General features: G+C 42.6%; 1 protein-coding gene across 1 annotated transcript in view; it reads left to right on the forward strand.

Moving 5' to 3' along the window:
- Positions 1-25,382, forward strand: part of LOC145402259 (protein zyg-11 homolog B-like) — a 47,112-nt gene extending 21,730 nt beyond the window's left edge. The window contains exons 5-11 of the mRNA XM_080274385.1: positions 416-592; positions 11,423-11,623; positions 16,961-17,066; positions 21,827-22,013; positions 23,896-24,025; positions 24,819-24,969; positions 25,144-25,382. Of these exons, the coding sequence (XP_080130511.1) occupies positions 416-592; positions 11,423-11,623; positions 16,961-17,066; positions 21,827-22,013; positions 23,896-24,025; positions 24,819-24,969; positions 25,144-25,298 (1,107 nt within the window). The 3' untranslated portion in view covers positions 25,299-25,382. The remainder of the gene's footprint in view (positions 1-415; positions 593-11,422; positions 11,624-16,960; positions 17,067-21,826; positions 22,014-23,895; positions 24,026-24,818; positions 24,970-25,143) is intronic.
- The last annotated feature ends 802 nt before the right edge of the window (positions 25,383-26,184 follow it).

Here is a 26,184-nt window from a genome sequence, read left to right on the forward strand (position 1 = left end):
AGGCAGCCTGTGGGCGACTGAGGCGGGAACCAACCAGCGCGTTGGAAGGCCTCAGGCTACCGTGACGTCATGCTCGGAGCTCAAACTTATGGCTCAATTCTTACCCCCAAAAATGGGTGATTCTTTTTGGGCCATAAGTATTGCGCGCCCGGCGGACAACGCTGAATACTTCTGACGAGCACTGTATGCTGTATACTTTTATCTGGTGTAAAATATCTTCATCTTTCCATCTTGAATATTGAGCTGTTGTAAGGGATTTACACTAGAGTATGTTGCGAGTCACAACAGGTGCTAAGGAAAAGATGAAGAGCTCTGTTATTTCCTTACTATGCCAGTAACATGCATGAAATAGTCTGCAAAAGAACATAAATTTCTGGCAAGTTGATGTGTGTTTAATATGTTTTTATCATTTCAGCTAATCCTGCCAGTGATGAATGCCCACAGTTCAGAGAGCTCCATACAGCTGGCAGGGACAGCATGTCTATACAACCTTACCAAGGGTCCTGTTGGGGAACAGGTGCACCCTCATGTGTTGAGAGCAGTTGTACACACCACCCTCACTGCCATGAACACCTTCCCCACCCATGCCCAGGTCAGTTGTACACTCAGTTTTTACTTAGACCTTCTCATATCAACAGCACACATTTATCCTAACACTATTGTCATTGTCATCATCATGCATCAGCATCATCATACGTCAACATGATCGCCATCATCATCATTTTTGTCATCATTATTGTCAATGCCTTCTTCCCACATAGGAACCCCTTAGCAGAGAGAATCTGTGTCAGAAGCACCGCACTTCCTTATTATCTTTAACAACATTCTTTAATAATAACAGTTGGTCCTATTCTTTCCTTCTCGCCACATTATTGTTTCACTCTTTTATTCCACAACATACCAGTCGAGCAGGGCAGTACTCCCAAAGTGGATGGAAAACTGATGGCAGGGAGAGCTGGAGCTCCCGTTTCATCAGCCCTCAGGACTAGTGCCTGACCATCCCCCTTTGCTGAACTTTTTCAGTGTTTCAGTAACACAGAGAATAGGCCAGCATGCTCTCCAATACAAGTTTCTCTAACTATCAACACTAAACTACATGCACAGTACACACTACACTTCCTTTTCAAAATTAAATAAAAGAAAAATGGCGCACTACTACAATGCCTCAGAATCCCCCGGGGGGTGGGGGGACCATAAATGCCCCCACCATCTGCCCTTCTCCCGGTGATGACTCTTTGAGCTGCCTGGATCCACTGTCTGACTCACTTCTTCTTCATTTCTGCAACATTCGCAGCCTTTCCTCTAACTTTGTCTGTTGAACACCACCTCTCCTCTAAACCTCATCTTCTCTTCCTTACTGAGACTCAGCTGTCTGAGGCAACTGACAGCACACCCTTCTCTTTATCCTCCTACTTTCTCTATACTCATTTCAAAGCCAAAGGTGGATGTTGTGTATATGTGCACAACGACCTATCTTGCTCTCGTGTTCCTGAACTTGATTCTTCTGAATTCTCTACTCTCTGGCTTCGGCTCTCCTGTCATTCTCTGACTAAATATATCTGCGCTGTTTACTTATCTCCTAGTTCTACTGACAATCAAAAATTCTTCGACTATCATACTTCTACGATAGAACACATTCTATGCATTTCTCCTTCTCTGAAATCTCCATTCTAGGAAATTTCAGTGTTCACCACCACTTTTTGCTCTCCTTTCCTTTCACTGATCCACCTGGTGAACAAGCCTTCTTCTTTTCTATCCTTAATGACCTAGAGCAGCTTGTACAGCACCCTACCTGTATCCCTGACCACCTTGGAGAGAGCTCCAACATACAGTACTTGACCTCTTCCTTACAACTAATCCTTCTGCTTACACTGTTAATCTTTTCTCTCCATTGGGCTTCTCCATTCATAACCTTGTTACTTTAACCTGTCCTATCACTCCGGTATGGTCTGTAGACCCTCCAAAGAAACGTTGTCTGTGGAGCTGCGGTTTGGGAGGCCTTCAGGCAGTACTTCTTTGATTTTCCCTGAAATGATTATTGCTTCCATGGCCGGGAGCCATCTGAGTGTGCCATGCGCATTACGGAGGTTATTCTCTGGGGCATGGAAGCATACATTCCTTTCTCTTATCCTCTGACTAATGCAAGAAAGCCTCGGTTTAATCACGGTTGTTCTAAAGCTGTCCGCAACAAGGAGAGGGCCTATAAAAGTTACCGGAGCCAACCCACCCATGAATCACATCTTTTTTATGTTTCTGCCCGGAATCATGCTAAGTCTGTTCTTCGCTCTGAAAAAAATAATCCTATCCTTTCTAAATGCTCTCAACTCTCCAACTTGAATTCTTCCCGCTCCTTCTGGCACCTTGCCAAAAACCTTTCTAACAACTACCTCATCATCCTTCCCTCCTCTTTTCTACCCTGATGGCTCTGTACCTATTTCTTCTACTGATGAAGCATATCTGTTTGCTCAGACTTTCTCCTCCAATTCCACCTTAGATGATTCCGGTGCTGTTCCTCCCTCACTTCCCCCCTCTGACTTCCTCATGGAAGGAGGCGGTGGCTCAATCGGTAGAGAGTTGGCCTGCAGTCCTGACGGACCCGGGTTCAAATCCCACTGAGGCAGGGAACAGTTTAAGGATTTGAATTTCATAAAATCAGACTTTACTGATCTACCAGAAGGCCTGCCGACATGTCGTAAAAATACCCCTGCTAATACCAATACACCAGTCCTGTATGAGACAGCCCTAGCATGTATTCAATATGGACGGTGGGTGTCAGCGCCGAAGTGGTGACATGCAGAGGTGTGCGGTACGTAGGAGGACTACTGGGCCTTGAAAGCAGGCTGTGAAGCCTATGCCCAGAGTCGGTCACATAAAAAAAAAAAAAAAAAAAAAAAAAAATTAAAATTTCTTCTACTGATGAATTTTCTGCCATCACTGGCCTCAATACTAACAAGGCATATGGACCTGATGGGGTCCCTCCTGTTGTCCTCAAGAACTGTGCATCTGTGCGTAGGTAAACTCTTTCGCTTTTGTCTTTCTACTTGTACCTTTCCTTCTTGCTGGAAGTTTGCTCTCATTCAGCCGGTCCCAAAGAAGGGTGACCATTCCCAACCCTCTAACTATCATCCAGTTGCTTTAACATCCTGTGTCTGAAAAGTTTTTGAGTCAATTCTTAACAGAAAAATTTTAAAGCATCTTCCCCATCACAACCTTCTTACTGATCGTCAGTATGGGTTCTGTCAGGGACGCTCCCTCGTGAGGAGAGGGTCTACCTGGCCAGGCTGAGATGTGGGCACCATCCAGCCCTCTTAAGCTACCAGAAGAGGCTGGATGACTCCGTCGCTGATGCCTGTCCAGGATGCAACACAGCACCCCATACTATTAAGCACATTATTTAAGGCTGCATTGCACACAATCGCCTACGCCAACAACACAACATACACTCTTTGAGAGCTCTGTGGGAAAGCCCGGTCTTGGCCATGGCCTTCCTAAGGGACTTGGGGCCGTTCAGCCAGACTGCCTAGGGAACAACTACTACTACTACTACCCAGGGGGATCTAAGTGGTGTCTTGTAATGTGGGAAGTTTGAGGGGTAGAGCAGGGGAAGTGGTTGAGACATTTAGTAGGAGATGGTAGGATGTGGGATGTGCGCAAGGATTCCATTATAGGGGTGTACCACTCAGAAAGATTGATGGGAGGGATTGTTATTATAATTTATTTTGGCAGGGTAGGACAGATGGATATGGTGGTGTGAATGTGTTGGTTGGGAAGAAATGGGTGGAATATGTCATGAATGTAATGAGAGTAAGTGATAGGGTAATAGTAGTGAAAATTTTATTCGGTGGGAATATGGTTGCATTTATGTTGTTGTATGCTCCACAGGCAGGCTTGGATGAAAGAGAGAAGGATACATTTTGAGGTGACTTAATATGTATAGTAAGTGATATGGGGGATGATGAGGTTGTAGTTTTGGGAGGGAACTTAAATGGTCATGTAGATGAAGCAGCTCAAGGATATGAAGGAGTACATGGGGGATGTACCTAAAAGGAATGGGAAAGGATACTCGAGTTTGGGGAGACAGTGAACGTGATTGTGAGCAACACACACTTTAGGAAAAGTTAGAGTAGGTTAATTACATATGAGTCAGGGGGAAATAGCAGCAGATAGGCTATTTTCTGATCAGGGGGGCTGATAGATAGGAAGTTAGTGAGGGATGTTAAAGTTGTAAGGAGCGAGGAATGTGTACAGCAACACAAGGTATTGATATGTGACATGGTGCTTAAGGAGTGGGTGATGAAAAGAGGACATATGCACCTTGTAGGAAAGTATGGAAACTGAAAAACCAAGCAGTAAGGGATGCCTTCTATAGGTAGATAAGGAGAGTGGTGGCTGAAAAAGGAGATGTAGACAGAAGTGTTAATGAACAGGACAGAACTCTCAAGAGCAACCTCTTGAGAATTACTGATCCAGAATGTAGATGGACATGAGGCCCACCAATGCATAAAGTAACTTGGTGGTGGAATGAGGGTGTAGAAGCTGCAGCTGGGAGAAACGAAGGCTTTTACAGGAATGGAAGTAGGTTGGTAACAGAGCAATACTTGGCTGCCAAGCGTAGGGCTAGAAAAGAGGTTTACAGGGCAAAGTCTGAGTCACAGAGACTTTCACTTGATAACCTAAATCGTGTAGAAAGGTAGAATATGATATTTAAGGTGGCAAATCAGATGAAGAAGGAGAATAAGGATATCATAGGTGAGCAGTGTGTTAAGAATGATGAAGGAAGGTTAGTGTTCAGCAGTGGAGATATTAAATGCTTATGGAGAGAGCATTATAGTCAGTGGTTAAATGAGGAGTTTGACTGGGACTGGGAAGGTTTAGAACCTGCACATCCAGTGTTTGGGTCTTGGCCTTTGATGCTGCTTTTATGAGCGGGGCCATAAGCAGGATACAGGTGGGGAAGGCAGCCCGTCTGTCTGGGTTGACTGCTGACATGTTGAAAGCTGCCAGAGATACAGGAATGAGGTTAGTTTCTGACCTGATAAATACAATTATATATAAGTGTGTTGTCTTTGATGATTGACTGAAGAATATAATTGTAAATGTGTACAAGGGGAAGGGTGATGCCCCGGAAGGAAGAAATTATAGAGCCATAATACTTTTAGACCAGATAATGAAGGTAAGGGAGAGGGTTCAAGAAGGTACGATTAGAGAAAGAGTGAATATTAATGAGATGCAGTTTTGGTTCATGTCAGGCAAAGGGACCACTGATGCCATATTGTTCAACAGCTTCAGGAAAAATAAATTGAAAAGAAAAGGGAACTGTACTTAGCTGATCTGGAGAAGACCTTTGACAGAGTCCCTAGAGGCAGTGAAGTGGGCAATGAGAGAGCTTGGGATCGAGGAGTGGGTGGTTAGGGTGGTTATGGCCATGTATGTGGGTGCTTGCTCCCAGGTAAGAATGAATGGAGTTTTAAGTGATGAGTTTTCTGTGAATGTTGGTGTGCACCAGGAATCAGCTTTGAGTCCCTTGTTGTTTATCATGGTACTGGAAGCCCTCTCACATGACTTCAGAAGTGGACTCCTGTGGGAGATTTTGTCATCATCATCATCATCATCATCCGAACCTCCTTTCCCACCCAAGGGCAGGGTGAGGAGTAGCAATGTCCAGACAGCACAGACTTGCCCAATCCAAATAGGCCACACTTCCATTCACTCATCATTCAAGCCCCCTGAATCCTGGCCCCACCAGATAGGCCAAAAAACATTCACCACATTCTGCAGCTTCACACAAACATATCCGGTTGAGTCAATCCAAATGCTGCCATGCTCACAAGGGGTGCCAGAATCCCTGATCATGCATTTCTCCTCACAACATTCATCCAGCCTGCTCGATCTCTTGTCAGTTTCCTAGCCTCACCGACTTCCAAACCTCTCATCCTCAAACACTCATCCACCATATCACTCCACCTTCTCCTTGGCGTACCTCGCCTCCTCCCTCCTTCACATCCGCTCAGGTAAACCTTTTTCGCCACTCTATTGTTATCCATTCTTTCCACATGACCATACCATCTCAGGACACTCTCTTGGATTCTGGTGTCCACTGACTTCCTTACTCGACACCTTTCATGAATTACACTATTTCTTATCCTGTCCAGCCTCTGTACTCCACATACATTCCTCAACAGTCCCATCTCCACTGCTGTTACTCTTGACTTTTCATTTTCATGCCACACTATAGTCTCACACCCATATGTTAGAGTTGGCATTAACTATCTATCTATCTATCTATAGCCCGACGCCCTAATCCCGCAAAGGGTGGCCGCAGACAAAACGCCTCCAAGTCGCTTTGTCACCCACCATTTGACTACCCTCCCCCGAACTCAACCCCCCCTCCCTCATATACCTCTCTATTCCATCCCTCCACCTCATCCTCGGTCTACCCCTCCCTCTTCCTCCCTCCACCTCACCTACATACACCCTCTTAGTCAGTCTTTCATTCTCCATTCTCTTCACATGTCCAAACCACCTCAGTGTCTTTCTCCTAATCCTCTCAACCACATCCACAGCCACCCCACAATGTTCCTTCACTTCTTCATTCGTCAACCTGTCCCTCCACGTCACTTCACATGCTCCTTTCAAGTAACTCATTTCCACAGCTCTCACTCCTGACTTGTTCCCCTCTTGCAAGGTCCACGCCTCGCATCCATACGTCAGGGTAGGGATCACAGTACTATCATGCAGTGACTTCTTAACTTCCATACTCACCTCCCTATTTCTCATCACTGCTTTCGGTGTACCAACAACCTTCCTTTGCTGCATTAACACTCCCTCATATAAGCCCCGTGCAGCTGCAACACTCAAGCCTCTGGTGTTGATTGCAGAGAATGAAAGGGAGGCAGAGGAAAGATTTAGGAAGTGGAGAGGTGGTATGGGGCACAAAGGCTTAAGAGTAAATGCAGATAAAATAAAAGTGATGGGATCTGGGGCTGGTGGCAGTACTCTTAAAGAAGAGGGAGAGTGGCCATATGCAATTTGCCTCAAGGGCATGGAAAGTAATTCCATCTTGTGCATTGTGTGTGATTAAGTGGGTGCACAAGAGATGGAGTGGTATAAGAGTTAGATTGTGAAATAATCCTGATTTCATGTGTGTAGTGTGTCCGGGAGAGCAGATGGAGATTGTCAGGCGACAAGGGCTTAAGAGCAAATGCAGATAAAACAAAAGTGATGGTATCTGGAGCAAGTGGCAGTACTGTCAAAGAAGAAAGAGAGTGACCATGTACAATTTGCCCCAAGGGCATGGGAAATAATTCCATCTTGTGCATTGTGTGTGATTAAGTGGGTGCACAAGAGTTGGAATGGAATGAGATGTAGATTGTGAGTTAATGCTGATTTCATGTGTGTGTGGTATGTCGGGGAGAACAGGTGGAGATTGTTAGACGTGAAAGGATTGAACTTGCTGGTGAGTCTCTTAAGTGCGTAGAAGAGTTTTGTTGTCTGAGAGACGTGTGCTGGAGGTGGGGCTGGAGCTAGCTCTGTTGCTAGTGTGAGGAGTGGTTGGAAGAAGCTCAGGGAGCTGTTGCCTCTCCTGACATTGAGAGGGCTCTTCCTCTGTACTAAGGGATCTTTGTATGCAGCATGTGTTAGGAGTGTCATGCTGTATAGTAGTGAGACCTTGGCAGTAAAGGAAGAGGATATTTGCATGTTCAGACCTGCAGAAATGACATTGATTAGGTGGATGGGCAGTGCGTCCCTGAGTGTGTGGCCTGGGAGGCTAGGTTTTCGATGGAAGAGTTGAGGGGTAGGATGGGACTGGAGTGTATTGGTGTTGTGATGAGGAGAGGTAGATTGAGGTGGTTTGGACATGTGGAGAGGATTGGGGATGATAATTGGGTGCAGAAAGTGAGAAGTGTTAATGTTAGGGGCAGGGTAGCAAGAGGTAGACCGAAAAAGACTTGGGACAAATTCGTTGAGTGTGACCTTAGGGATAAGAGACTGAATAGGGAAGCTACCAGAGACTGAGCAGCATGAAGAGCCGCCATTAGGTTACCAAGGCTGATGCATGCAAGTATGTTGGAGCCTTCAGAAACTAAACGCGTATACGGTATGTAGAGTTCCATATTAATGGAGTTTTTGGTGGAAATTCAGTAGTACAGTCCTACATTGAACACAATCCATGTCATTAGAAATAATACAAGTACTACCAGATATAGAAGAAAATGAACTTAGAATATCTTACACTGAAAGACTTTTTGTCAGTCCTAAATTATCACAATTTTCTGAACTCATGAGCAAATTTGTCATTAGATTTACATTTATTTATTTTTTTCCCTAATGCTGTTCTTCCACTTCGCTTCTCACCCACAGCACTTTTGTGAGATAAAGATACAATAACGATATTAAGCATATCTCCCAAAACTAAGTGAACAGGCAGCTTTCTGTTATTGCTGAAAAATGTTGGACAGTTCTGATGATACTGTTATCTGTTTGTTCAGGATAAGTTTTATAATTATGAATCATGAATGTGCAAAGACTTTTCAGAGAATTAAGTGTTATCACTGACAGCATAGTATATGAGGAATGGATAACATTTTTATTTTTCACTCTTCATGTTAAGAAAAAGTAGACCATTGAATAATTCAGAGATATGTATATCTTATCTTGGATGATAACAGAAAGTTCCCAGTATATTTCAATGATGTGTTTAAAAAATTGCAACTTTTTCCATACACTTGGTTCTGTAAATTGAAGAAAACTGCCGAGTTTTCTTTGTAGGAAATGAGAAATTTAATAGGCAAGTTTTCTATAAATTACTGCAGGCCAATAATGAACATCAAATAAGTAGCTTATTATGAGGACTTGTGGTTATTTTATGCGAAATGAAAAATATGAAGTATTAATGGGCTTAGGTTTATGCTAATCTTGCAGTATAAGGCTTCTGCTAAAACTTCTTGCCTATGCCTGGAACTGTGTGTGTACATATATATATATATATATATGTGGTAGGTGGGGGCGCTCATCATCCACTCACTCGATGTAGTGTTGCTGTCGGGTGTCTGCCCTTTCCTCTCCTCCATCCTTCTTTCCTTCCATCCTCTTCTATCATTCTTTCCTTCATTCATTCCATGTCCTTCTGCTTACGGGTAACTTTACACTCCCTCTTCTGTCTTTCTTTCCTTCTTTCTTTCCTCTTCCTTCTGCCTGTGGGTGACTTTACACTGAGTGACAAGCCAAATGGTTTCTTGTACACCAGGACACCATTTACTAGGCTGGGTGGTAACCATAAAACCAAATTTTGGCATCTGGTGGTTTAGTGGGTAATTATTGCGCTCCAATCAGATTGAGCCGTTGAAGGTTTATATCCAAGGGGTGGTTGGGGTTTATTGCTCATGTAATGCCACTCAGGGATGAGTGAGGCTGGTCACTCTCATCTTAAATGTCAGGACCAACTGCCTAGCCCGGGGCTTTTACGCTCCTCATGGGGCAATGTAGGATTGGATGATGATGGATGTAACTATCTATCTGTAGCCCGACGCCCTAATCCCGCAAAGGGTGGCTGCAGACGAAACGCTTCCAAGTTGCTCTATCACCCACCATTTGACTACCCTCCCCCCAACTCACTCCCCCCTCCCTCATATACCTCTCAACTCCATCCCTTCACCTCATCCTCGGTCGGCCCCTCCCTCTCCCTCCCTCCACCTCACCTACATACACCCTCTTAGTCAGTCTTTCATTCTCCATTCTCCCCACATGTCCAAACCACCTCAGTGTATTTCTCCTAATCTTTTCAACCACATCCACATCCACCCCACAACGTTCTTTCACTTCTTCATTCATCAGCCTGTCCCTCCATGTCACTCCACATGCTCCTCTCAAGTAACTCATTTCCACTGCTCTCACTCTTGACTTGTTCCCCTCTTGCAAGATCCATGCCTCGCTTCCATACATCAGGGTAGGGATCACAATACTATCATGCAGTGACTTCTTAACTTCCAGATATACTGTATATATATATATATATATATATATATATATATATATAGATAGATAGATAGATAGATATATATATATATATATATATATATATATATATTGTGTAGCAGCCGTGGCTCAGTGGGTTAGAGCGCTCCGCTCTGACCGTAGGGTCAGAGGATCGAATCCACCCAAGGGTCACTGGTAGACATCAGGAAGGGCATCCGGTCATAAAATGCTACACGCTCCAAACCAAAGTCCTCTACCCAGGGGCAACGCCTTAGCCCTTATCCAAAAAGGGGTACCTGGCGTAAAACTCACTTTTTTTTTTTTTTTTTAATATATTGTGGAAAGTATTAATAATGTATGGAGTAGATGGGAAGTTGTTGAATGGTGTGAAGAGTATGTATGATGGTGCTAAGGCTACAGTGCGTGTGGATGGTGATTTTGAGTGAGTTTTTCTCTTTGAAGGTTGGGTTGAAACAGGGATGTGTCATGTCTCCATGGTTGTTCAATCTGTACATGGATGGGGTAATAAAAGAGGTACAAGGTAGGGTAGTGGATGTTGGAGTGGCCCTGGTGAGAGAGGATAGTGTTTGGAAACTCCCTGTAATGTTGTTTGCAGATGATACTGTGTTGTTGAGTGAAGACGAAGGGGAGCTGCAAGGCTTGGTGGATGAGTTTGGGAGAGTGTGTGGGAAATGGAATCTAAAGGTGAATGTAGGGAAGAGTAAAGTGATGGTCTTTGAGAGAGGTGAGGTCAGTGAATGTACAGCGAGGTTGGATGGTGAGGAATTGGATAATGTGAGTACCTTTAAGTACTTGGGTAGTGTGATGAATAAGGATGGAGGTTTGGAGGGTGAAGTGCTTGAAAGGGTACAGCAGGGAAGAAAGGTTGCTGGTTCCTTGAAACCAGTGATAAGAAACAGGGAAGTGAGCTTGGAAGTGAAAAAGTTACTACATGACAGTATTGTGATACCAACTCTAACGTCTGGGAGTGAAGCTTGGACGTTGCTGGAAGGACACAAGTCAAGAGTGAGAGCAGTGGAAATGAGTTATTTAAGAGGAGCCTGTGGAGTCACATGGAGAGACAGGCTAACGAATGAGGATATAAAGGAGCGTTGTGGTGTGGATGTGGATGTGCTAGGAAGCGTTATGAGGAACCAACTGAGGTGGTTTGGCCATGTGGAGAGGATGGAGGGTGAAAGACTGACAAAGAGGGTGTATGTGAGTGAGGTGGAGGGGGGAAGAGGGAGGGGGAGGCTGAGGATGAGATGGAGGGATGGGGTGGAGAGGTATATGAGAGAGGGGGTGTGAGTTGGGAGCAGGGCAGTGAAATGGCTGGGGACAGGGTGACGTGGAGGAGATTTGATTGTGGCCACCCCAAACGGGATTGAGGCTTCTTGCAATAGATAGATAGATAGGGAGATATATATATATATTTTTTCCCAAACAGTTACAAAAGAATGGCCTATTGACCTTGTGTTGTGACCGAATTCTACATGAGGTGACATTTGACAAATACTGGTGTGCACGGTTGGTTCTGGACTGTCTACTTTCCTTCCATGATCCCTCCACTGATCGCATGGCTGTTGCGATATGCTCCATCCTTGCAGCCAAGATTTCTACAGCACAGACCACACTGCTTGGAGCAAAGGTAAGTGTTGTGTATGCGAGAGCTGGCAGTGTGCCTCTTTTATTGACTCTGTGTAGGAGATGTATTGGTATGTGAAGTGCTTTTGTAAAGAAAAAAACAAATCTGCAGGTGGTTAGACTTGTGTGATGGAGACAGGATTGTGGGATCTTGAATGATATATGAATGATTGTTTGACTCATACCACTGGGCATGGTGTTGATAGTTTTATTTTTCTGTGTTTCCGTGTTTTTTGGATCCTACCTCACCCTGTGATGATGATGTTAATGATTCATTGTGTTTTGTATCAGTTTATATAGCCTTTGCAGGGGAGCTTAGAAATTTGAAGTTGTAGTTGGTAAATGGATAGATGTACGACCCTCTTTCACTGGATTTTGATGGAAAAGTCTCCTTCTTCGTTTGTACTTTATTCATTCATTCATTGGTCATCCAATCCTACATTGCCCCATGAGAAGTGTAGGAGCCCAGGGCTAGGCAAATTGGTCCTGACATTTAAGATGAGAGTGACCAACCTCACTCATCCCTGAGTAGCAATACATGAGCAGTAAACCCCAGCCATTCCTTCACTGGCTCAATGCGATTGGAGCTCCGTAATTACCCACTAAACCACCAGGCGCCAAAATTTGGTTGTATGGTTACCACCCAGCATATTAAATGGTTTCCTGGTGTATAGGAAACAATTTGGCTTGTCACTCAGTGTAGTCACTCGCAGGCAGAAGAAAGAGGAAAGAATGAAGGAAAGAAAAACAGAAGAGGGAGCGTAAAGTCACCCCATAGGCAGAAGGACGAGGAAAGAATGAAGGAAAGAAAGACAGAAGAGGATGGAAGGAAAGAAGGATGGAAGAGAGGAAAGGGCAGACACCTGAGAGCAGCACTACATTGAGTGAGTGGATGGTTAATTCCCTTTTTGGGGGGTTAGTCCTGTTCGAGTGTAACAGTGTATCGGGATGATGATGATAACTGTGCAGTACATGTCGGTACCATAATATAATGTGGTTCCTTTGCTTCCATATTCATAATGTAAGCAAATCCAAGCTAATGAACAAGTATTGGTTTCAGTTACTCCATATCTGTTTTAATTTCAGCCATATCTGCCTTGTTCATCTTGTTATGTAAACTAGAAAACAAGCAATGTGATAGAAAGATTACCATTTGTGAATCATCATAGGAAATAATAGAGTAGCGCATGGGAAAAAAAAAGGCAACCAGCATTTGGAATGCCATGATATGAAGCAAGACTAAGTACAAGGGTTGCAAGAGGAGTGCATGAAGTTGTAGTAATGCCTTATTAATATATATAGTATATTGTTGTTGTTGTTCTAGTGTGGTAGGTGGAGGTGCTCACCATCCACTCACTCAGTGTAGTGCTGCTTTGGGTGTCTGCCCTTTCCTCTCTTCTGTCTTTCCTCCTCTGTCTTTCTTATCTTCATTCTTTCCTTTTTCTTCTGTCTGTGGGTGACTTTTCACTCCCTCCTCTGTCTTTCCTCATTCTTTCCTCTTCCTTTTGCCTATGAGTGACTCTACACTGAGTGACAAGCCAAATGGTTTCCTGTACACCAGGAAACCATTTACTACACTGGGTGGTAACCATATAACCAAATTATGGCACCTGGTGGTTTAGTCGGTAATTAAGGCACTCCAGTCGGATTGAGCCTGTGTAGGTTTATATCCAAGCGGTGGTTGGGGTTTATTGCTCACGTATTGCTGCTTGGATGAGTGAGGCTGGTCATTCTCATCTTAATTGTCAGAACCAACTTGCCTAGCCCCGGGTTCCTATGCTCCTCATGGGGCGGCATAGGATTGGATGATGGATGGATGGATGTTCTTGTTCTTGTCTGGGGGATCCCAGACTCATGTGGACGTTCATATATGGGAGTGAGCCTGGAATGGTAAGAGTGTGATAAAGAGGGAGAGGATGGTGTTGGATGTGGGACTATTAAGAAATTGGTGTAAGTTGCATATGTTGGACAGGATAAGAAATGGAGATTTTTGAAAAACAGTATGTGAAGTAAGAAAGTGTTGAGAAAGTAGATGGTACGGTAGTCATATAGAGAGTGAATATAAATAGGGTGGTGAAAGTGGTACATGTGGGTGATAGTGAGTGCTGGTTGTATTATACAGTAGACCCTCATTATGTGATGAACTGGTATGCAATAATGTAAAGTTCGGACCTTTTTTAATATACATTAGAGCTTTTACTTACAGAATAATTATGATCTCATACAAAGCCTTGCTAGCTGATACAGTAGAGACTTCATACAACACAAAATAAGTTATGCAGAACCTCGTACAAAATCAAATTCGGCTAAAATGTGACATATAATTACATGTAAAATAGGGGGTTAGGTTCTAGGAACCTTATATTTTATGTTAAAAATATATCTTAGGTAGATTATTACAAATATGTCTGCCTTAAGACACCCAAGACAGTGTGTTTAGATACGATCTCATCAACTGGACACATCAGCGCATACTGCATTCTGACCTATCTAACTGATTAGTTTTCCCCCCAACACTCCCTAGAAAAATTTTAATCATCACTAAGCCTCTTGAAAGTCCTTGTTACCAATCAAGCAAAGAACTTTTGACCTAAACAACACATGAATAATAGCCGCCCAGCATCAGGCATATTTCGCCAAGAATCACTTTCGGCTCTCATTAAGAAAAAAAAAATGCAGTGTGAAACTATTTTTGAAAGCCATTAGTCATCAACAATAAAGAAAAAAAAATGTTATAAAGAAGTCATCAGTATGGAGTGGCTGTGTGTTTCTCACTTCTCAGATACACACGAATGCAGTAATTGTGAATAATAAGCAAGTCAGCCAAACAGTATAATTTGTATGAGAGTATAATTCACAAGAATAATCGTCTTACCTAACTATGTATGGAAACACGTAGTGTCCACGTATCATAAGATCCAAATTTTCTCGACCAAAGACTATCAGTTCATAACAAGCATCGGGCACAAACCCATTTTGCCCTCACTCTGCACATTGCACTAAAGGCAAAAATTTTACTGCTCTTTCATCATTAACTTTTTTTTCCAACAAAGAAAACTATCCACATCGTAAACACACCTGACTCATATCTGATCGTTTGCATTTAAGTTCCCACACCACACGCCACTTCGTACGACAATTTTACATTTTCATTTAGAACAAATGCTTTCCTTGTGTTCATAGCACTTTCAGGGTGTTTAGGCATAAATAAAGTTTTTTTTAGAACCACATGCTCAGAGTTCTGAGAGGAAATGAGGAGCAAGGAACTAAGCAAATAAACTTCTCATCACAGTGACCGTCTACACAACAATAAGACAGGCTGTGGCAGGTGGTCACGTGGGTTGGGTCGGGTCAAGGAAGCCAAACAGTGACCGACAAAAGCATAACAAACGAGTTGTATCTGGAAATCCAATAACTAAACTCACCCACTTCCCACAGTTTCACTCATGCAGTTGAGTGGTACAGTAGACCCTTTTTATCCACGGAATTCGCATTTCCGGATTTAAGTTTCTGCGGATCAAACATAATATTGTACTATACACTGTTACTTAATTTGATATTGGCATGCAGTGTGCACTTCTTGTGTTGCTACAGTTAGCATACCCACACCCACAGGCATTCCCACCATTGTCAGTCTTATTGTAAACACCAATCAGTTCGTTACTTACATCGTCGTCGCCCATCTCGTGTTTACAGCTATACTGTACTTCATTGTATAAGTGAAAAATGGCTCCCAAGCAACAACGAAAGGATAAAAGCAATCCTAAGCCAAAGAGAGAGTGTAAGGTGCTATCTGGTGTCCTGTCAGAAGGGTCAGACTAGACTCACAGCTTACCTATAGTGCCGCCACACATCTCGTCGCCTCACCACACTGGCACTGTAGGAACTGCACTACAATCATCGTCGTCATCATACAGTAATCATCGTCATTTATACAGCAATCATCATCGTCAAACAGCAATTGTCCTCATTGTACGAAGGTCATGAAGAGAACACACAGTATTTTGGTGAGTGTTAATATGTATTTGTAATATTTTAAAGCATGTTTTTTATTTTTTCAGGGATGTGCTTAGCTTATGTGGAAATAATATGCCATTTTGTGATGATGACGTGAGTATCCGCGGAATTTGCCTTCCGCAGAGGTCTCTGGAACCTAACCCCTGCGGATAACTAGGGTCTACTGTATTACTCTGATATTAAGTGATTATGGGAGAAACTAAATGCCCATGTTATTGTAAGATCATTGTTTCATTTTGTCTTAAATCGCAGCTCTACTGTATTTGACATCTGTTTTTGCATATACAATTGGACTCATGGAAGTCTACAGTCATTTGTTTGTTCCAAGATGGCAGTTGCAATTATCACTGTCGGGTGTGTTATTGAAGTGCAGTGAAATGAAGTAACTACCAGTTTAGGTGATCTGGCAACTTGATTTTATATTGTTTCTGGTGGTAAGCAGCAAGTGAAGTGCAGTGAAATGAAATAAAATCCATTTTAGGTGAGTTGGAAACTTGTTATCCATATTCTTGTGGAGAGAATAGATAACAACAGAGTGGCGAAAAAGGTACTGTATATCTGAGCGAATTTAAAGGAGGAAGGAGGCAAGGTAGGCCAAGGAGAAGGTGGATGAGTGTGTGAGGAAGAGAGGTATGGAAGTTGGTGAGGCCAGGTGACTGACAAGAGATTGAGCTGCATGGATGAATGTTGTGAGAAGAAGTGCATGATTAGGGATTTGGCACCCCTTTTTAATGTGACAGCGTTTGAATTGACTCTATCGGGTACGTTTATGTAAAGCCACAGAATGTGGTGAAAGTTTTTTGGCATATCAGATATAGCCAGGATTCTGGGGGCTTGAATGGTGAGTGAATGGCAGCATGGCCCATTGGATTGGGCAGACTTGGGCTGTCTGGATGTTGCTACTCCTCCCCCTGCCCTTGGGTGGGAAAGGAGGTCTGGATATGATGGTGATGATGATGATGATTGTGGTGATGGAAACTTATTTTTAGACCTTTTGGCCAAAAACATGACCTCATTGAGCCCATGTTATAATTTACCCAGGATAGGATAAATCATTATGCAGTGGATTTTTTCAGATGCATCCTCATCATAAAACGAAGGTGTTCTGTACTGTGATATGGTCATTGATTACATGTTTATCTGAATACAGACATGCAGTGATACTATAAATTGAACAAGTGATAATGTGAACTGCATAGCAATAGAATTGTGATGAATTAGAGGGAGTTTTTATAATTATGAATTATCCCTTATAATGATGTAGTGCAACAGCTTCTTAGTGTAGGAAATTGAATGCTGTACTAAAAAGAGTAATGCTTTGCAGAATGACTACATGAGGAAACTCCTAACACTCGTCCAGATAAGAATGGAGGAGAAACGTGTTGATATCACCCTCAAATTTACCCTTTCTGCCCTGTGGAACTTAACAGGTAAGTTTTAACCCCCTCATTATAGTGATGTTATTTTTGACATTGTTAAACGATTTTATTTAATTCAGGAGGTTCTTTTCAAATTGGAGGAGTTAGATATAGCCACCAATAACTCCCTCACTATAAGATACCTCCATTAACTTGAATAAAAATTGTTTCTAGTAACAAAAATAAACTATAAGTACATCATCAGATTAAAGGGGTCAAAATTATGAGCAATTATATTGTAGCAAAAATATATGCTGGTCCATCATCTAATCCAGTGTTGCCCTGTGAGGAGCATAGGAGATACACTATATTTAAGTTGGAATAATAAAGCTGAAGTAAGGACCAGATGGAAAGAATATTTTGAAAGCCAGATGAATGAGGACAGAGAGCAGAGCCACTGTAAACATGATTGGTTTTGGGGATGTGTCAAAAAGGAATGCAGTGCCAGGAAATGTGACACTTGCACTGGTGAAGAACACTGAAGTGGATGAAAAATGGGAAAGCATCTGGGGTTGATGAGGTGTATGCGGAGAAGATTAAGTGCAGTGGAGAGAGCGGAATGAAGTGCTTGTTGGAGATATGTAAGAAGGCATGATTGAGTGAAGCTGTGCCAACAGAGTGGAAAAAGGCTGTGATTGTACCCCTGCACAAAAATATAGATGAACGAAGTGAGTGCAAGAATTATCGTGGCATAAGTCAATTGAGTGAGGTAGGGAAGGTATATGAAAGAATTATTATAGAGAAAATAAGAGAGATATCAGAAGTCCTAGTGAATGATGAACACCGTGGCTTTAGGAATGGCAGAGGATGTGTGGATCAAATATTTGCAGTAAGACAGATAATGGAAAAGGCTTGTGAGAAGGACTATAAGATGTTTATGGCATTTATGGATCTAGAAAAAACATACGACAAAGTAGACAGAGAAGGATTGTGGAAGGTTTTGCGCATGTATGATGTACTGTAGATGGTAAGGTGCTAGGTGCCGTCAAGAGTTCTTATGATGGTAGTGAAGCTTGTGTAAGGGTAAATGGACGTGTAAGTGAATGGTTCACGATCAGTGGGCATGTGACAAGGTTGTGATGATATCCCCATGGTTGCTCAGTGTGTGTACTGTATATATATATATATAGATAGATAGATAGATAGATGATAGATAGATAGATTTAGATATATATGTATATACATATCATCATCATCCGGATCTCCTTTCCCACCCGAAGGCAGGGTGAAGATATATATATATATATATATATATATATATATATGTATAAGTACACAGTACCCTCACTAGTTTTGCTATATATACTCTCGCGAAATTTCGTTTCACAATGGCAAGGGAATGTTTTTTTCTAGGAGTGTCATGATTTTTCTACGATTTTCGCAAGCCCCCGCATCTCCTCAGTCATCTGTTTTGAGCCACCGCTGCCTGAACCAACCATTGAGGAGGTGTTGGAAACAGACAAACAAGTTAATGACAACAAAGTTCAGATAGAACCCTTACCTGTCCCACTAGGTGAGCCAACATCTCACCAAATCACAGACTTTGCTGGCAAACACTGCTCATAAGAGTAAATTGAGAAATGTGATGGGAGGCCAGAGATCAGGAACACCATCCTCCCAATGGTGGATAGACTTCTGGCTAATTACAAGGACCTTTTCAACGCCAGAGTTCATGCACATCATCAGACTCTGATAACATCATTCCTGTCCTCTCATATTCAACAAGCCCAGGCTTTGGAGAATATACAGCCTGGGGAGGACGACGGTGCTTTGGACAAGGACATTGATGACATTGGGAAGCTTAATGAGCTCCCACTGGATTTTGAGGGCTTTGATGTTGAAGCATCGGGAAGTGGTGGTGTGAGGGACTCAACAGTGGTGGCGGGGAGCAGTGAGGGGGGCAGGTGGTAACTAACCACTGCTCCCAGCCTCGGAACTCATTTTCAAGTCCCATCAAGTAGTTAAGGCTAAGTGTTAATGTTAGTAAATTCTTTGTTCAGTAATATATCTCAGATTAACTGTATGTAATTTATAGTGGGGGTATTGTGTCATTAATGGATAGCAAAGGGGGAATGAGGTGGCCAACCCCGGAACCAATTTGTACCACTTATTACACGTAAAGTGTACTCACGAGTTTTGCGAGTTTGAGTTTCACAATGCAATTACAGTACCAACTAGGCGCGAAACTAGTGAGGATACTATATATATATATATGTATACAGATAGATATAGATATTTATATATATGTTTATACATATATGAGGTGGTGAGAGAAGTAAAAACACGAGTAATGGAGATAGGGATGGCGTTGGTAATGAATGTTGATGGATGAAATATCTTTACTTTGTTAAATGCAGATGATGCAGTATTACTTGCAAATACCAGACAAGAACTTGGTAGACTTGTGCAGAGTTTTGCTGATGTCTGTGAGCTTCGTGCCTTGAGGGTAAATATAGAAAAAAGTAAAACGAAGGTTATTGAGAGAGAGAGCGACGCCCAGTGTGATATTGCAGTGAATGGAGAGAGACTGGAATTGGTGAGAGAGTTAGAATACCTGGATACGGTGATAGAAAAGAAAGGAAAATGTGTGACAGAAGTGTAGAGTGAAAAGTAGCTGGTGCTATGAAGGCCTTGAATTGAAAAGAAACAAAAGCTTGAGTGTTGCAGCTGCACGAGGCCTACATGAAGGAGTGTTAGTGACAACTTTAGTACAGTACTATGGTGTGGCATGAAAATGAAAGTCAGGAGTGAGAGCAGTGGAGATGGGACCACTGAGGAATGTATTTGGAGTACAGAGAGTGGATGGGATACGAAATGATGTGATTCGTGAAAGATGTGGAGTGAGGATGTTTGTGAACACCAGAATTGAAGAGAATGTACTGAGATGATATGTTCATGTGGAGAGAATGGATAACAACAGAGTGGTGAAAAAGGTATATTTGAGCGAATTTGAAGGAGGGAAGAGGCGAGGCAGGCCAAGGAGAAGGTGGAGGGATATGGTGGATGAGTGTGTAAGGAAGAGAGGTAGGGAGGTCAGTGAGGCTAGGAGACCGACAGGAGATCAAGCTGCATGAATGAATGTTGTGAGAAGTGAATGATCAGGGATTTGGCACCCCTTTTTAACATGACAGCTTCAGGGTTGACTCTGTTGGATACATTTATGTGAAGCTACAGAATGTGGTGAATGTTTTTGGCATATTAGATAGAGCCAGGATTCCGGAGGCTTGAATGATGAGTGAATTGAAACGTTGCCCATTGGATTGGGCAGACTTGGGCTGTCTGGATGTTACTACTCCTTACCTTGCCCTAGGGTGGGTAAGGAGGTCTGGATGATGATGATAAAGCTGAGCATTACGTTGTGGAAAATACTCAAGTGATGGAGCCTTCATATGGCTTGGGATAGAGCGATAATGTTAACAGAACAGGTAAATATTATGGTATGCTGGAAGTTGGCATGGGGTGGAGTGGTGGAAGTAGAGAGTTGTATATTTTGGAGGGTGACAGTGGGATAAGATGAAATGGAAAAGAACTGCTAAGAGCTCAGATTCAGCAATAGCCTTGTTGGGATTATCCTGCATTCCATATTTTTTGTTCCTCTTAGAAAGCATCCTTCCACCCTTCAGTCTCATTCTTTGGTTGTATGCTACACATTATAGTACTATCACATGAAAATATTTCACAACCCGCCGCGTCCTGTTGACGTACATATGCGCCCGAACGTTTTGGCGCTGGGACTCCGGTTGACGTTTATAAACCCACTGCAATTGCAAGGTCTGTCATTTGCACGTTTTTCAAATTTCGCGCATGATTTTTGGTACGTACATGCGGGACACGTTCCTCTACCCGAGGCCATGCAGGGACAATGCCTTACCCCGCATGACCTCCCTCTCCTCCACCAGCCATTGTCTTGGCAACTCACCTGTTACCAGTGACCTGGCTGGTAAAGACATGTCGCGCCATAGTATGAATTCACGGCAAGAGTGATTCCCCAATCAATGACAGTGTGGAGGACAAAGTTTACGTGGTGTAAGAGGAAGAAACGTGCAGAAGTGATGAGCAGGTAACATCGCCAAGGAAGGTGCAGCATGCTGATGTGTTTGGTGAGTGAAACAACGCTTATATTGCCTATATTACTGTGTGAAAACCAAAATACAGTACTCTTGTACTACATATAAATTTGTACCAAATAAATAAATATCTACCAATTCATAGTAGTTTGGAATAGTTACCCCTCCCATAGAAAATGGTTTCGCTGGAGCTGGGCTCAATGGAACACGATCCCATGTGAGAGTAGGGTCACCTGTACCAGGCATTTCTAACCTCAGGTGAGCAATTTCTCTCTGAATTTTCGATGTTTCTCATAAAAAGCTGAGGTTTTAGCCAAAGAAAAAAAAAAATGAAAATCTGCTGGGATTGGGGAAGGTCATTGGTGAAAAATCTGCTGGGACATGGCGTGTTAAATCTACACCATCTTTCACCACAGCAGGTAGGGAAGTGTTGGCAAACCTTTGATAATGATGTTAAGGTACAGGATGCATTAGATTTTTTTTTATTTTTTATTATTATTATTTTTTTTTTTATAAAGAGGATTCATGACGTATAAGAGTGTGACTTAGAGTACTAATAGGAACAAAGATGAATTTTTCAGAGAACTGTGGGATATAGTATATTTTTTCCTTTTTGGAATGTGAGGAGGCATTGATGGAGTTGGTTTTGATTAACTGAATATCTTATTGGAGGGGTTAACTGTGTTCTGTACTGTTGCCTCATAGATGAGTCCCCAGCAACATGTGAAGTATTCCTTGAAGAGAATGGCCTGGAGCTTTTCCTGCAGTTGCTGAAGGTGTTTGCTAATGATGCTGCAGTGGAGACCAAGGTGCTGGGCTTACTGAACAATATTGCAGAGGTTTCTCCACTCAGAAGTGCACTCATCAACAAGAACTTCCTCTGCCAGCTGGAGTGAGTATTGATTGTTTAATAGTGTGTGTGTGTGTGTGTGTGTGTGTGTGCACATCTGCATGTGCATGCTTGCATGCATGTAGGAAGGCAAACCTTTTTTGTTGGGAGGGGAATGTGTAAAACAGATTTGGTTTCCTTGAAGAGCAGCGGAGATATTTGCATCGCTATTGGTAATGTCTGTCATAAAGTATGTTGCATGATCTGTAGTGTCAAGGAAGCATACTGGTATTGAGCAGCTGATGGGGACACGAAACTTTGAGATATACTACTTAGGCTTTTTTTGGTATGCATTATGTAGTAGATTCAGGCATGTTTCTTTTCATTAGTGTCATTTTACGTAAGTTTGGTAGGTGGGGGCACTAACCATCCACTTACTCGATGTAGTTTTGCTTTGGGTGTCAGCACTTTTCTCTCTTCCTTTCATCCTCTTCTGTCTTTCTTTCCTTTATTCATTCCTCTTCCTTCTGCCTATGAGTGACTCTACACTGAGTGACAAGTCAAATGGTTTCCTGTACACCAGGAAACCATTTGCCATGCTGGATGGTAACCATATAACCAAATTATGGCACCTGATGGTTTAGTGGGTAATTAAGGCACTCTAGTCGGATTGAGCCTGTGTAGGCTTATCTCCAACAGGTGGTTGGGGTTTATTGCTCACGTAATGCCACTCAGGGATGAGTGAGGCTGATCACTTTCATCTTAAATGTCGGGACCAGCTTGCCTAGACTTGAGCTCCTCCGATCCTCATGAGGCAACATAGGATTGGATGATGGATGGATGGAGCTAGAGTCTGTCTGTCTGTCTGTGTGTAGCCAGATGCCATAATCCTGTAAGGGGTGGCCATTTGACTGAGTTAGTTGTTTTACATGGAGGGGCACTAGCCTTCCGCCAACCCACTTGCTGACATGTAGAGAACACATACGGGTTGTTTATATGGTTACCACCCAACATTGTGAATGGTTTCCTGGTTAACAGGAAACTGTCAGGCTTGTCACTCAGTGCAAAGCTACCTGAAAAGATGACAGGAAAGATGAGAGAAATAGGAAGAGAGGAGGGCAGACGCAGAAAAAGAATGATAAAGGTGAAGGAAGAAGTAGGCAGCACTACATCAAGTGAGTGGATGATGGTTGCTACCACATACCACCAATAGCTAGTAATGGTACAAAATGTCCCATAAATTTAGCCCATAAATAATTACAGTAGGTGGTATCATTAGAGATTTAAGATTCTCACCAATAATGGCAATTTTAAATTCCCACACATTTATATTGGTTTAGACTATTAGGAAGTACTTTATATTGTTATGTTAGTAATTCTGATGTTTGAAGGAAAACAGAAGAAAATGTGATATACCCAAAGTTGGGTGTCTGCCCTGTCCTCTTCTCCATCCTTCTTTCCTTCCATCTTCTATCTTTCTTTCCTTCATTCTTTCCTCGTCCTGCCTACGGGTGACTTTACAGTCCCTCTTCTGTCTTTCATTCCTTCATTCTTTCCTCTTCCTTTTGCCTCTGGGTGACTCTACACTGAGTGACAAGCCAAATGGTTTCCTGTACATCAGGAAACCATTTACTATGCTGGGTGGTAACCATATAACAAAATTTTGGCGCCTGGTGGTTTAGTGGGTAATTATTGTGCTCCAATCGGATTGAGCCAGTGAAGGTTTATATCCATGGGGTGGTTGGGGTTTATTGCTCATGTAATGCCACTCAGGGATGAGTGAGGTTGGTCACTCTCATCTTAAATGTCAGGACCAACTGCCTAGCCCAGGGCTCCTTCGCTCCTCATGGGGCAACTTAGGATTGGATGATGGATGGATGGATGAATGAAGGGTCAGATGAATCCCCATCAGTATATACTCTAAAAGCATCCCTTCTGCTTCCAGATTGCTGCTGTGGTCACCTAATGTTGATGTGAGCTACTTTGCGGCAGGCATTGTGGCTCATCTAGTGTGTGCTGGACAGGACTCATGGCAGGACTCAATTCTGGCTCGAGGCAGCCTGCTGGAAGAGCTGGTAAACATACTCTGTTCCCCTTTACTTGGCCTAAAATTGAAATCTCACCATCTTAAATGCTCAGCTGTAATAGGAAATTGAAGCTAGAGTATAGTACTGGTTATGAAACAGTGTCATGGAGGATGTAGGGCTTTGATATTGTTTCTCTGCTTTCAGAGTAAGGGTAATACTGTGTGATGCAAAAGGACGAAAATCTTTGCCGAGTTAAGGTGGACATATTGTAGTACAATACTGGCATTCGTCATTTGAAGTCAGGGATGTATACCAAAATATTACAACTTTATTTGTACAGATGATTGTGTTAATATAGACCAAATGATAAATTGATTGTATTGGTATAAGTAGCAATGGAACTTTGGTTCATTTTTCTAGTTTCATGTGAATCTTAAGTGAGGGCACCCACCATTCAGTCACTCAATGTAGTGCTACCATGAGGTGGCACTACAGTGAGTGACAAGCCAGTTGGTTTACAATAACTTAGGAAACTATTTTACATATTGATTGGTAAACTTGTAGTATATAAATACTACACATGTGGTGATGTAGTGAATTAAGTTGTACCAAATTTTTGTGCTGCATAACTCCACAAGGTGCTGTATCCAAGAGATCATTAGGATTTATTGTGTAGGTATTGCCGCTTGGGCAAGCACCTGGTCACTTACTGAATAGATTAGTCCTGGGCCCTTTTGCTACCGACAGAACAGTGGTGGATTAGCTGGTGATGGACGGATTGCCAACTTGATGGCAAATAAATATTTTGTCGTACTCCCATATAATGGTTTTCCATATGCAGGGTAAAGTTGTCACGAGCTGGGAGCAGCCCAAGGAGGAGATGGTAGCTTATCGCTCCTTCCAGCCCTTCATCCCACTCCTGACTGCCCTTAACATGTACCAGGTGCAACTCTGGGCGGTCTGGGCACTACACCACGTCACTACTAAGAATAGTATGTATGGCAATTCTCTTTATTCATTCCCATGGAGTTTATCTGTGTCTTGACAAACCCGACAACTGTAATTGTGTTAGGCTGATTGTGTAGCTTATGGTGTTCCATATTGCTATGGCTTCCTCCCCCTCCAAAAGTGTGTTTAATTGTGTTGATTGTATTCCCTTTCTACAGGCAAGCGTTACTGCCACATGTTGGTGCGTGAGGGTGTGGATGCTGTGTTGCGCCGCCTAGCCACCCTTCCAGAGTCAGAGGCCACTGTACGCGACCTGGCTGGGAAGGTGGTCACAGTTCTGTCTGAAAATGGATACTCCAGTGCTGTAGAGTGACTGCCTTGGTGTCCCCCCATGTTCATGGTTCCATTGGCAATCCTTCAGCATCTGTTTATATTTTTACTTTCAACCTTTTGCTAATTCTCACAGAAAACAGATACCCCAGTGCTGTAGAATGATTGGCTTGGTCCCTGCATGTGCTGTTTTTTTCAATGTCTTTGTTTTTACTTTTTCTGCTGTGGTTATTGTCACATGGATATTCCAGCACTATCAAGGGATTGGCTTGGTTTCAGTATTTATTCATGGTCTTATTACCATTCTTCAGTGTCTGTCTGTATTGGAACTTTTTCATCTCTGCTAAATCTCACAGATAAATACATATTCCAGTACCATCAAGTGACTGGCTTGGTCTCTGCACCTGTTCGTGATATCTTTACTGTTTTACAACTTCAACAATAGTTCTGTATGGTTTTCACTCTGTCATTGCCATTTCTTCAACTGCTATAGTGTGTTCTTTCCGTATAAATTCTTGTCTTTGCTTTTGCTCGCAGGAAATGGATATTCCCTCTAAAATTGAGTGGCTAACTTGATTTTGGCAGTCATATTCAGTGTTTTATCACTGATCCTTCATTTTTCTACATCTATTCCTGATAAATAGTTGTTGGCTGAAAATGTATCCAGATAGATAGTTCTTAGCTGAAAATGTATCTTTATCAATGGGCAAATAAAATTTTAACCATTCACTGGTGATATGGTGTGAACTGTTCATCAGTTGTTGGAAAATTAAACCCTCCAATCACAGGGCATGTCTCACCAACACAAAAATCAATCGGTTTGTTTGCTACTGATGGATTCTTTCTGTGCCCAGCGTTACAAATTGATAGTGTAGATCCATCGTCAGCACATGGCATATTGACATTGTGTGGATTTGTTAGCATTAGAT

The sequence above is a fragment of the Coenobita brevimanus genome, chromosome 57 (genome assembly GCF_032717465.1).
Source record: "Coenobita brevimanus isolate Jiangsu-jjx chromosome 57, ASM3271746v2, whole genome shotgun sequence".
In the NCBI taxonomy this organism is placed as follows: domain Eukaryota; kingdom Metazoa; phylum Arthropoda; class Malacostraca; order Decapoda; family Coenobitidae; genus Coenobita; species Coenobita brevimanus.